The following is a 13,804-nucleotide window of genomic DNA, read 5'->3' as shown; positions in this document are numbered from 1 at the left end:
CATGACTAATTGAAAAGAGAGCAAGTAAATTTCCAAGTTTTTTGTTGAAGAATATCATGTGGGGATTATCAAGGGGTTTTGCACCTATCTGCCAAGTAACAGGGGTAGTTCCTACTGGAACAAAAAGAGGAAAGTGATTCAATTTGTTAAGCCTGTGAGGTACAAAGTGCCATTACTTCAGGGAAACAAGTCAGATGTGGGAGGAGGTGGCTTGAAGCATTATGTAGCAGCAGTGAATAATGTGTGCTGAACAAGGCCTACGACCCAAATTTAGAGGCCCTTCTCTACTGACCAGACTAGAATTAATAGGAGTTTTACCAGACAGAGAACACAACGGTTACTTTGAAGAAGGAGGACGAAAACAAAGTACATTCTTTTACACAACAGTTGAGAATAAACATAATTAAGCTGATAGAAACTTGAGCAAGAATTCTGATGTCCAGTAAAACACTGAAGAGATTTTTTCCCCCTGTTTTATCTCGTTGTTTGATTTTGTTTGTTTGTTTTCCAGTAATATAATTTTGTCCTGCAATATCTACTCAGCTTGAAAGGTACAGCTTAATCGAAACAGCTGAGGACTTAAAAGAGAACAAAACAAAATCAAGAACATGCCCATCGACACCCCCCAGTCTCCACTTAACTAACTGCTTTGTTGCAACTACCCATCTACTCCAAGGAAAAAAATCCTAAAATGCCATGTAATTTCCTCTTCTCTTTTCCTGAGTCTTTGCACAAAGTAGGTTAGTGCTTTCCTGGACTTCTTATTTTTTTTTCACTTGAGAAAACATACAACAGCGAACACTCTAGCCCCTGCATGACTCACTTTCTAGGCCTTTAGTTATAGGGATTTGTTTAGTTGTTTAATTCTAGGCCAAGGAAAGATTCTTTTTCTTCTTTCTTTCTGAAGTTTTGGGAGAAGAATGGCTAACCATTGAATGGCTGTATCTATTGAAAACTGCTGTGATCCTTAAGGCAAAGACTTGTTCTCCTCAGGGCAAGCTCCTCTCACCCATGCACAAACCGATAATTTTGTTTAGTGGTTCACCTGCTTTCACCCTCAGTACTGGAAGTTTATGAAGTATCAGTACAAAATGCTTTGCATCCACAGTTTAAAACAGCACCTTGGCAGGTGATTTTGCAATCCTCTGAGATCCCAAACAGACCGATGGTTTTGATATTTCTTCAGAAAATAATGCACTGTAAGGAAAAACACTTTGAGGACCTAGGCCTGATGTTTTGCTAGCGTTACTCTGAGCAAAGCAGAAATGAAACTGAAGACGCAAAATGGTAAGTTGAAAACACCCCAGATATTGACCAGCTATCATCCTGAAAGATGAATTAAAGAGCAAGGGAACTTTCGGATCTGCCTATCTGCTGTCTCAGGAGCACGGAAACAGCAGTGATAGAATAAACTCATTTAATCCAGCAATTTGACACAGAAGCAAAATGGGCTTCCATAGCCACACCTGGGTGTTAGAAGTACTCCACCCAGTTTCCTTAGTTAAATATTCATGTCATAGGACTGAATCTTTGTGTGAAGGCAGTGACTGTATTCAGGTAGCAAGTAGGTGTGAGAACTCTTATCTAGATGGAGAATCCTGAGAAACCTTTAGACAGATATCTGGTTATATGTCTCAAAAACTGACTAATCAACACCTTGATGTAAGAGGAGAGACAGCATTAGAGCAGAGGTATCTGACTGTTAGAAAAAAAATGGCATTTTAGAAAGTCCTGATATTTCGTAATCATTGTCCTGGTGAAGAGGAAATGCATAAGTAAGGAAGGATTAAGAGCATTCTATTCATTCACTCATTTTACTATCACTAGAAGCCAATCTAAATTTAAAATCGGTCTTTACAGGAGCAAGGATCTTTCAGCCTAACTATACTGAAACCTGTCGGATTAGAGTCTATTTGTCTGTAACTATGTAATTTAAGGTCATTTGAGTTTGCTGTGTTGCAGGTAAAACTCCTCAACTTGTATTATCATCTATTTTATTCCTATTGAAACTCTACAACTGCAAAATGCAGGTTTATCTTAAAAATATTAAAAGTGATCATAAAATTATGGTCATAGCTGTCTGCTTTACAGGGTATAGGCTATATGACACATCAAATCATCTTCAAGGTAATTCTGCACAGACATTTTAAATACAAACGGGAAACCAATCAAGCTGTTTTCTTTCACTTGCACACAAATTCATAAACACAAATTCCTTTTATATGGCTGCTCTGAGAATAACTAGGTTGTGCAAACATAAGCAAGGACAGAATGCATCATGTGGAAAAATGAAAACTAGTTGAGTTTTATAAGTCTAGTGATAGAATAATTTGCACAACTGACATCTAGAAATGATATTTCTTTTTTCAGTGCATAATAGTGTTAGCAAAATTCTGCTTGCAAAGATACCAAAAGGTATTTTATATTTAAAAAATGAATATTTTGCCCATTAAAAATAAAGAAAATTAAATATTTTTTCATCGTTTATTAATTTCTCATAGATTGCTTTTCCCCAATGGACACACACAGTTTGCGTATTTACTAAGTACATTTTGAAAAAGCTCTTAATGATTTTTATTTAGCTGTACAAAAACAGGAGACTATAATAAATCAAAGTGACACATGCCAGACGGATTTGCAAACAGAAAAGTGGAAATCTTTAAACAAAACCAGGAATGCATCGGAATCAGCACAAAAGACATTTGATAAGAGAATAATATTGACATAGAATGATGTGGCTTTTTTTTTTTTTTTTTTTTTTTTCAAAAACAGTGTAATGAAAGAAAATATTTTAACTTTGTAACTTGGGCAACACAACATTTGTTCACTGAATAACATTATCAAACAAGTGAACTTCAACATTGTTTTTAATTTCCTTCTGCTTTACAAGCACTACTTGTGAAAGTCGAGTGAAAAGGAGAAACAAATTGCACTGTGTATCAAGAAGAGCTGCTCTGAAGCGCTACAATGGGTAAGATGAAGATTTGCTAAACAACTCTGGAAGAAGATGAAAGGAGAAAACCAGGGTATACTATAATAGAGGTTTATTATACACTAGTTAATTGGGTGGAGGGAAGACTGTTTTTGATCAAGCAAGGGAAGCATCCAAAAGGACAGAACCTGACGGCTTTAATTACTTCTTGGAATTATTTCTTTTTTCCTGTTGGAAAAGAAATACAAGACAGAGACAGTCCAACAAGTTCTTGGAATATGCTGGGGACAGCTTTTCTTCAGAAGGTGAAGAAAACTATTAAGGGAGTGGCTATTTTAGATCCTCTTAGTAGGCATGAACTGGCTGAGAGTGGAAGGGGATTTAGGTGAAAGTGAACTCTGTCATACAGTGATCACTATTACTGAAGGAGAAAATAGCAAAGTATATGCATATACACTTTTTTTTTTTTTCCTTCAGAAAACAAAACTAAATGTGAACAAGTTCCAGAGAATGATAAGCAAGGTTTCTCAAGAAGACTGTTTAATTAATAAAAGAATGCAGGAGAGCTTGTCTGTTTTAGTCATTGCTAAAGTCAGCTCTTAATTATCTGTGGCAAAGGGAAAAACCTAATTTAGACCAAAAAAAAAAAAAAAAAAAAAAAAAAAAAAAAAAAAAGAGCATTACAAACTAGACTTTATAAATTAGTCTACGAGACTCTACTCAGTACATTCACCTTTAAAGGTTTTATGAACAGATTTCCGTAGAGAGGAGAGCAACAGAGAGGAGTCTGGTGCAAACTGCTCATGTTCTGAGGCGTGCAGTTTTCTACCGTTCTCCCACAAGAAGTGCTGAGGGAAGGCAGAGCTTCATTAAAGCCCAATCCCCATAATCTATCTGTCATCAGCAGGTGACTACATTATTGTATACTATACCAGATTATCCTAAAACAAAAGAAACTGCTGAATTCTCTCTCTTCTCCTTAGACTCTCCTTCTCCTCTCCCTCTCTCCCTAATTCCTATGAAAAATAAAACTAATTTCCTTGCATTTCTTTTTCATAAATGTATTTATCAGATGATCAGACCTTTGTAAGAATTCTTTGCAAGGAATTAATATACGAAGCTACAAGAACAGCAGTTTGCTCTGTTAGAAGCTAAGTCCTAAGCTGGCTTCCACAGCCCATTAAAATCCTTCACCATTTTGCAGTTTCATAATGGCAAAGAACTGCGCTCTGTTTGTAGGTGTGTTTCTATAGTACCAATGGAACCAAGATGCTGAATGAGACCACAAGGGATGTTTGGGGTTTATACTATTTGTCTATTCAATTAAGACCAACAAGTCTTTTCCAAAGGCTTCCTATAGAAATTAGTAGATAAGATTTCCGGGTTTGACCAGACTAGACGAGACATTTATTTGTTTTAAAGACAGAATACTTTAGGTCTTCATCAAATACATTCCGATGAATATTAGTTCCACAAGCAACAAAAAAAAAATCAGCTTTTGTAATTACTGCACTTTTGTTAACATGAAAAAAAAAAGTATTTCTCTCTCCACAGAAAGATTAAAATAAAGACAAGAATGGTATTGCACAACATTGTCTGCAATCTGAAATGAAGTTCTCACATTAGAGCAGAAACAATTAGCATTTTCTCTAGCTTGCTTCCATGAAACAATACTGCTGCCAAGCAAATGAGTAACACGACATGAACTAAATGAACTTTAGAAAATTAACACATAGCCCTTTTTCCTTCTCAGGAATAAAACTTTCACAGAAAACAGTGGAGGTTAGGTGAAAAACCATGGAACTATAGCTGCTGTTCATTTATTATTTTGGCTTATGTATATTTTATAACCAAAAGGAAAAAGCCATATGGTTTGCGAGAACATGTGGAAGATCTCCTCGAGCCATTTCCTTTGTTGGCTGTTCATACTAGCTTATAGTAATTATGTACCTTCCTTATTTCCGTACATGACATTTATTTGAAAGATTTCCAGTACTCCAAATACACTTCTTTTAAAGGAAGATTATGTACAATTATACCTTGTATTAAATTTTGTTTTCAGACCTGTCATCCTCTTTATTATACATATACGCATATTTATATACCTATATCTATATGTACATGGATGTTTTTTATAAACATAGATACTCAGTTTTCTCTTACCTTTTTAAATGCTGCTGGTAACGAGGCGGTAGACATTGATATTGATGGAAGAACGTAAGAGTGTGGACAGATTACTGATGGTAGTTGGCTTTCTTGAACGGTATAGCGTGTGCCTGATATATCGTAGTACCTAAAAGGAGAGTAAATATCGTCCAATTAATACATCCTAGTGAAATAAAAGTCTGAGCTAATATCCACTGTGTTTCTTTACTAATATGCTAACCCCTTTTCTCCTGTTGTACTGGTTCCAGGCCTCCATTACTTCTAAATCTTATAGCTCTTTTTAATACAAACTACTCACTGCTCTTTCCTAGATATTAATTCATCCCAGCTGCTTCAGCTATCTGTAACTCTGATTTGTCAGCTCTTTCCTGATACCAAAACAAATGAAAATGATTACAATATTCAGCAAGATAACCACATCAGAGCCACAAGCGAAGAAAAGTACTCTTATTATCTTTATGACACTCCATCTTTACAGACAACAGCAGATTACAACATTTGGGGCTTACTGTTCCACATTACATCACATGCTCCTCACCTTCCTTCCTGAAGCTGTCTCAATGAAGTATCAGATGAATTAACAAAATAGAAGGTAATTTATTGGAAGGATACTGTCACGGTCACAAATGTATACAATCTTTACAACAACATAGAAATTTTGCTGCTTTATTTTATTTTATTTTATTTTATTTTATTTTATTTTACAGTGTCAATTCAGAATTTTGGAATCCAAAGAATGTGGAAAAGCTCACACAGTTTATTCATAAGTGAGAAATAAAATAGTAGGAAACAATGGACAACTTGTATCACACCTTTCATTTGCTGCCTGAAGAACCAAAGTAGCAAAGAAGCAAAGAATTCAATGAAATTAATTAAAAAGCTTGATTAAAAATGACACTTTGTATATTTAATCCTTTAGATGAATCAACAATTAGTTAAAATTCAGCTTTTTTTATTATTATTATTTTTTATTATTTTTATTATTTTTTTTATTTTTTTTAAATGAATGTATTTTGGTATCTTCATTTTCAATTTGGACTGCATTTTTCTTAGGTTCACTGGAAGGGATCCCAGAAGGTCTCTTGGCCAACCTGCTGCAGACACAAAATCAGCTATGGTATAAGACCAAGTTGCTCAGTCCTTTAACCAGTCAGTCCTGAAGATAAAAGCACAGAGACATCACCTCTCTGGGGAAACAGTTAAAATATTTGTCCAGTCCAAATCTTCTTTCTCAATTTTTGCCTGTTGTCTCATAGTCTCTCATCACCCTGACTTGTAACACTACAGAGAATCCATCTCTCTCTTGGTGACTTCTCTGATTATACTTCAAGGCTTCCTGATTCCTCCTTACACCCCAGAGCTGCTTCTTCCCCAGGGCTGAACAAGCCTCCATCCTCCATCAGCCTCACAGGCACCTCCCCTTCCTCCCAGCTGTATCGGAGGCCCTCCACTCAGTTCACTCCCGTTTGAAACACTGACAGATTTTTAGGTATAAAATACCCTCCACAAATACTTTGCTGTCAGCAAAAACAATGTCTCAAATGTTTTTGTTTTGTTCTTAATTTACATGCATTTTCCATTTCAGTTAGCTCAGAACTCCTTTTCCTGTAGGCTTTTCCTCCAGACTCATGACAAAGTTCCAAATCCAGCTCTGTTTGTACAACTCTAGTTGCAAATTTAGTCTTATGCTTGACTGTCATAAACTTTTCAAAGTGTAAATAAGAGAGCAGAGAAGCCTCGGGCTTATTTATAGAGGTGTTCAGTTTATTGCATAATTGTGGTGAAAATGTTTTGACATTTTAACACATATTCCAATAAACACATGCAATTATTTTGTTTATTTACCTGTTTTTAAGGAAGAAACTGTGCTGCTCTCAATGGCTGGTTGCCTTCCCCGAGCCACAGCTGACTTTAAGCTGTCTGTCTGGCTTAGCATTTTCTGCCTGCTGTCTATAGGGCCTTTGACAATGGAAGCTGCTTTGGAGTGTTTCCACACAAACTGTGTTCATGAGAATTCAGAAGTCATGTTCACCACCTGCTCATCTAACACTGAAAGACTCTGTTATATCCTACCTGGTCTAGTATACCTGGAGGCCTCTGTTCAGGGAACAAAAGTACACTGCGAACTCGGTGACCAAGTGGTTTTATTGGAGCAGGGGAACAAGTGACACAGAATGGGCAGGAGGGTGGGAAGGTGTTTGGTTGAAGTTTGCATAAGAAGGAAAATGCAGGACAATGCAGGAAGCAGATGGAAGCACTGTCAAGCACTGGAGGTGATACTCACACCCTGTGAGAGGACACATTTTGTAATGGTGCTGCTCCGCCAGTGCCAGGCCTCTGTGCTCCCAGTGCTACATAATGTATGTACGTAAAAAACATGGCACCGGTCATGCATATCAGAATGCCAAAAGGAGGAAGACAAGCTGTGGCAGCAAACACTGTCTAGGTAGGACACAGGGTAGGACCACTCCAGAGTCCCCATCAGGCCTCACCCCAGTGTGGCCAAAGTGAGGAGCTCAAGGCCAGAGTAGGAGCTATCATGTCCCAGGACACCATTATACCTCAGCGTGCTAACAAGTCCACCACTCAGCAGCCAGGGAGCTGCTCTTTTCAGAGCACAGTGAAGTGTTTCATTCAGACACCTTTCTTTTAAAGAATACAATTTCAGGTCAAAAACTGGAGCTGACAAAAGCAGCAGAAGCTTCCACCTGAAAACAAGGCATAGCCAACAGCGGCACTTCAGATTTTGTTAAGAGAGTGCACAATTTCAGGCTTATTCTCCCAACAAACTACTGATGGCTGAGTTCCCCATTCTCTCCCAGAAGCTTTAATTTTAGGCAGCAAGCAGTTTTCCAGCACAGTGCAGCAGTACACTTCCTGCCTCAAGGCATGGGCACACAAGCAAGCTGCCATGGGGTAAACCAGGGTGTAAACGCTGTGGTAACTGCCCGTGTAAATTCTCATGTTCCAGCTTAAATGTGAAGGAGCTCGCTTCAATTCACTGCTGCACACAGCAGGGTGAGGGCAGGCGGATGGACAGTTACCGTGGGGCAGCTGACGCACTGCGAATCCACACCCTGGCTTTCCTCACCCTGACTTGTTTGTGTAACCATACTCACTCGTTCAAAGCCCCGCAGGCCTGAGGGGGAAGGAGCGTTTGCAACACGCTAGGAATGTTATGAAACCCTCCTAGACGTTTTGCAAGGCCCATCAATTGTCTGCGGCACTCGGAGAGGAGGCTGTCTGCAGAGGTAAGAATTTTAACATCGGGAGAAATGGTGGGTTGCATATTTATGATAGACCGAGTTGTTTATTGTTTGTTTTGTGCACGGTTACTAAATAGTGTGACTAATTATGTGAAAAACATTCGGAATATGTTTACCTCGTGCACAGCGATGAGTGTCTGGCATGTTTTCATGTAGCTAATGAAAATAGCAACTAATTCTGCAGTGAAGCAAAAGGAAGAGCAGGCACAAGGCCTTAGAAATTACAAAGCTTTGTAGGTAGAAAAATCTTCTCTTTGGGAGTACAGAGACACTGGTTTGCAATGGAGCTACTGACTGGAAGAGTAATCACGAACTGCGAAAGAGGAATTAAACTGGGAAGTGCTCTTCTTATGCTACAGACACACACCACAGACCCATTGCTCTTCCTTATCCATGCCAAAGTCTCTGGTAGAGACACAATGCTTTCTATTAATTGTCTTAAAATGTCATCTTAAAGCATTAAGATAATTATTAAAAAGCACTTTGAAGGGATTTAACCTGAAGACAAAACCACACAAATACGTCATGGCAGGGACAATAAACAAAACTCACAAACAAAAGAAGAGATTGCCAAACATTTCAAATTAATAATGCTTACTGTAATGGCAAGCTTATAATTTTACAGCCATGGCTTCCCTCATCATCCATCACATTCAGCCCTGATATCCATCTCCAGTCTGCTATTTTCTATAGCAGTCTTCAGTCTGTATCCTGTAGATGATTCTTGAATATTAATTCCCATTTTCAATCAACACTTTTACATAGGATGAGATCATGCTTTAAAAAAGAGCGTGTAGGAGCAAGAACAACTTGATTAAAACAGATAGTTTGTTTATTCAGGTCCTCTGCCCAGACTCCCCACTCCCATGCCATATCAGCACTTATTTTTTTCTCTGGAACAAGCAAATACCAATCCAATCAGCCAAGTGCCAGTGCTAAAGAGTTACTCCGCAACACAGAACTGTACTCAGAGCAGTAAACAGTCTTTCCCTCTGCTTGCCCACTGCCAAGGTGCTCTTAACTACAATGGGTCCACCTATGCTAAGTAATTTATCGCCCCGGTTCACTCCCTGGTCCTGGTCCTCTTGTCAAACATAGTGCACACGAATCACTCTGTGCCTGAGCTCTCTGGAGGAAACCAAAGGTTTCCTTTCAAGGAGGAGCTCAGGAGCAGCTCTGAGGATGGACTGCCCAAGAGGTGGCAGAGCAGGGATGGGGCTGGTCTCCTCCTGCCCTACACCACCCCAGCTATCCTCCTGCCCTCAGACACCCCTTGTGTGCCCACACCACACCCCACAGCAGGCATCATACCTTTGGCATAATGCTATAAGAACACCAGTCTCGCAGGCAGCAAAGCAGCCCTCGCATTACCTCAGACGCTTTGAACTGAAGCCACAAAAATATAATTATGGTCGTAGAGCCACAGGGGCATCAGACCCAGGTCAAGTGTTATGCAGCACAAACACAGCCAGTTCACTCCAGAGGCGTGTAATCTGGAGAGGTGTGGGTGCATATATAAGGATCGTTCCCTGAGGCAGATCCTTTAGCAGTGCAGACTGTTTTAAACAAGGGTTTTTGTTGTTGTTGTGTTGTGTTTTTTTTTCATTGCACATGATTTGAGTTGTTCTAGCTACAGCTTTAATATATTTTCAGCATTTCAAACAGCGTGCTCTGGACTGAAGAGGTTTCCATACAAAGCTACTGCTTCTTATTCTTCATGCCATCTTTTCCACAAAACTAGTACATAGACTTCCTCAACAGTCTGTAGCAAGCTCTTCTCACTGCCTCAGCATACCCATTATTGTATCCCTGGTTACAGCTTTTTCTCTTCCCCTCATTATATGTTTGTTCAGGCTTCAGCTGACTTCAGGTCCTATATGAAGTAATTTGTTACACTTGTGTAGCTTAGCACCTCTTCCATCTACACAGAGCTGCACACAGAGAAAAGCTGGAGCACACACACACATCATGACAGCACATGTGTGGTAGACAGCAGTTGTGTGACTTTTGCAGTGTGAGCTATGTGCTACATGGGTGTGGTGTGGGTTCAGGGGAAAACTGAGCATCTCCAACCTCTTCTGGCCACTAGGATGGATTAGCAGCCCTGTGACACTGACTGGAGAAGAGCAGGCACCATGCTCCAATACCTGAACCCTGCCATCTAATGGCCAGATCTCTGATACACAGCTGAATCAAGCTTAACATTTCTGCCTCCACCTTCTTTGATCGTAGAGATTGTCTGTTTCAGTCATCTTGGGTCACATCTTGTCATAGCAGATGTATTCCTACCAGGCTACTTAGAATTGTCTTGTCATAGGCCTTAATAATAACAGGGTTAGTACCTCAACTAAAAATTCCCTTTGTTATAGTTACTCCATTCTGCCTTATGTCAGCCTAAATAATTTATTGCTTTGTTTGGCACATTCACACAATTTAAATATTTGCAGGCTTCAGCTACATCTCTCACTCAGTCATTATTTAGCATAATCTTCCCTTTTGTAAAGGAATTCCTCTGTTCTCCTCTGTTTCCTTCTGACAACACCTCTCCAACAAAGACGTGTCTGGAGTTGGACACAACATCCTGCTTCCAGCCATAACAAAAATCCCAAGGAGTAGGTCTGCTGCCTCTTTGCTTTGTTCCACGATACATTTGTACACACAAAGACCACACAGAACCTTTTCTGAGCAACTGCAACACCACAAACTTGTCATACTCGTTGTCCACAGCCAGACCTATGTGTATTTGTTTTTTCAACCCTACTGCTTTCCCAGTACAATATATTAATTTCAGGTTATTAAAAGTATTTGTTTGCATTTGGCAGTTTGCTGAAGCTCTGAGCAACTCCTCATGAGATGAAATGGTTTCAAGCTTCTGGCTTTCTTGAGCTTCAAACAGCATTCAATTGGGAGTACTACACTCATTAGTCCTTCAAAACATGTTTTCCTGAGTCCTAATACAGATGCACTATGTCACTCTGTAGCCAAATCCCTAATATAGTGAATCCAAGCAGCTGCCCATTTCTTCTTCTAAATGATCTTTTTCTGTTTTACAGGATTAAAAAATAAAACTAAAAATGCAGCTGTCCCAGAAATTATTGCAGCAGTTCACTGTGTTTAAAGTTATCTATCTTCTTCACCATCTCTACTGACTGGAAACCCAGTGCAAATGCTTCAGATTGAGAATAGCTTCATCTGAATTGCAAGGTTATCTTTCAGATAACCTGCAAACTTAGTAAAGACTGTTTTTGGTCACACCAGTCATTACACAGGTAGTTAGAAATCTTCATGAATAGCAGTGTAGAGCTGCATTAGATGCTCATCACTGTATCACTCCTTTGTCTTCTGATAATCTCAGTGAAGGAATTTCATCACTGTAGGTTTCATTTTGCATTGTGCTGGTATCGTAAGTATCTTACAACAAATCTACTTTTTCCTTTTTTACATCTACTATCAGATTATCATTCCATATGAATATTGCTATGAGGAGAAGCATCATAAACTTTAATTTACACCTACCACAGGCAGTCACCATTTTCTAGTTGTACTTCTAGCTCTTGTTTGCATGGGAAAAAAAACACACAATCTAACAAAACCAACAAAGATAGCACCTGGGTTTGCTACAGAATCACTTGAGCACACTGACAACATTTCTAAAGTGAAGTTTCAAAGACAGAACATTTTTTCATTATTATTATTATTTTTTTAGATTATTTTAATTAACTGAAGCTCTTCTTTATTGTAAAATTTGGTGACAATTTAGCAAACTGTCAGCTACACCTCTGAAAGAAACTGGAACCTCTTTTGTTTATGTGCTGATCACAAAATGTAAAAAATAGACACCAAACAAATTATTTGAAATATTATTGTAAGATAACCTCCTATCACTTTTTTAAGTCAGAAAAACTCATCGTTGCCATATGGCCACTGGGTGGCACCTCTGCATATATGCTAGATATGCCCAAACCAACTCATGACCTGTGATGACCATTCCATTCATTCCACAGCCATGTTTTGACACTACTGCAGCTCTGCATATGCAGCCATGTTTCAAGAATTATAGAATCACAGAATCACAAGGTTGGAAAGGACCTACAAGATCACCTAGTTCAACTGTCCTCCCATTACCGCAGCTACAGCAAACCACTAAATCATATCTCGCAGCTCCTCATCCAGACGACAACACTACCAAGGATGGCAACTCCACCACCTCCCTGGGCAGCCATTCCAGTGCCTGACCACTCTCTGAGAGAAAAAGTTTCTTCTTATCTCTAGCCTAAGCCTCTTCTGGCACAGCTTGCGGCCATTTTCCTCAGGTCCTGTTTGTTGCCTGAGAGAAGAGACCAAACCCCTCCTCAATACAACCTCTCTTCAGGAAGTTGTGGAGTTCGATGAGGTCTCCCCTGAGCCTCCTCTTCTCCAGGCTAAACAATCCCAGCTCCCTGAGCTGCTCCTCAAAAGATACCTGAAGTCCATTACTAAAAACTGACTTTGCAAAATGTTTTCCATTATTTTAACTTTTTACTTGCTATTTCAGGAATACAAAACTACAAAATAAGCCCTTCATGAAAATCTGATTGCTTGAGTATGTGTAAATGTTGGAAGCTTTTGAGAATGTCTGACATTTAATTGGCAGATGAGACACAGAAAGTATTTAATGATATTTTTTTGCTGTGTAATGACAAAATATAAATCATGTCTATGGTTGGGGGTTGGAACTAGATGATCTTCAAGGCCCCTTCCAGCCCAAGCCATCCTGTGTCTGACATTGTAGTAGCATCCAGAGACTCCAAGCAAAGTCAATTTGGTAGGCAAGAAACAAATACGCACTACTAACATCCTCAGCCCCAGAGACAATTTGGAGCCGTGGTGCACTAGAATATCTAAGTGAGTGTAGAGCTAATCTTGATATTTATAATCTGGTCTAGATTTAAAGCACTGTATAAACAATAATCATTACACACACTTGCCTAACAAAGGTAGTATCTCATTTTATATAGTAAGAAGTTCAAAGAACCAGATGAAGCTGTTAGACTGACGAGATGGAAATCCAGCATCATTCATTTCTTTAAACACATGATGCTTTTCTTTGCTCACGTTGACTCACCCTGACTTGACGAGCAGAAATATCACATTACCACATAAGTTTGCTGTCTTCTGTAACAACATCGACTGAAAGGTGTTTATGATTTCAGCGACATAAAAATACTTCTGAACACAGACTTGTGCTTTCAACCTGCTCTTTTATGTATTAGCACTTGGTTCAAAGCGGTAGTTGGAAAACAAATAGCAAAGCTTGTGCTCTTTCTTCTTTAAAGTTTGTAGTGTGCTTTAGTGATCTGCCTTAGACTAAATCTCCACTTCGAAAAAGTCTGACTTACCCTTCTAAAGACAGCACCACTCCAGCAGCAAATAGGAAAGACTCTTAGAAGAACTTCAGACT

General features: G+C 39.0%; 1 protein-coding gene across 1 annotated transcript in view; it reads right to left on the bottom strand.

Moving 5' to 3' along the window:
* The window catches only part of CRYBG1 (crystallin beta-gamma domain containing 1), a 94,816-nt gene that overhangs the window by 59,436 nt on the left and 21,576 nt on the right, over positions 1 to 13,804 (bottom strand). The window contains exon 2 of the mRNA XM_072332535.1: positions 5,096 to 5,225. Coding sequence (XP_072188636.1) covers positions 5,096 to 5,131 — 36 coding nt within the window. The 5' untranslated portion in view covers positions 5,132 to 5,225. The remainder of the gene's footprint in view (positions 1 to 5,095; positions 5,226 to 13,804) is intronic.

The sequence above is a fragment of the Excalfactoria chinensis genome, chromosome 3 (genome assembly GCF_039878825.1).
Source record: "Excalfactoria chinensis isolate bCotChi1 chromosome 3, bCotChi1.hap2, whole genome shotgun sequence".
Taxonomy (NCBI): Eukaryota; Metazoa; Chordata; class Aves; order Galliformes; family Phasianidae; genus Excalfactoria; species Excalfactoria chinensis.
Note: the sequence above shows the minus strand (reverse complement) of the source record. Positions and strands in the feature narration are given on the sequence as shown.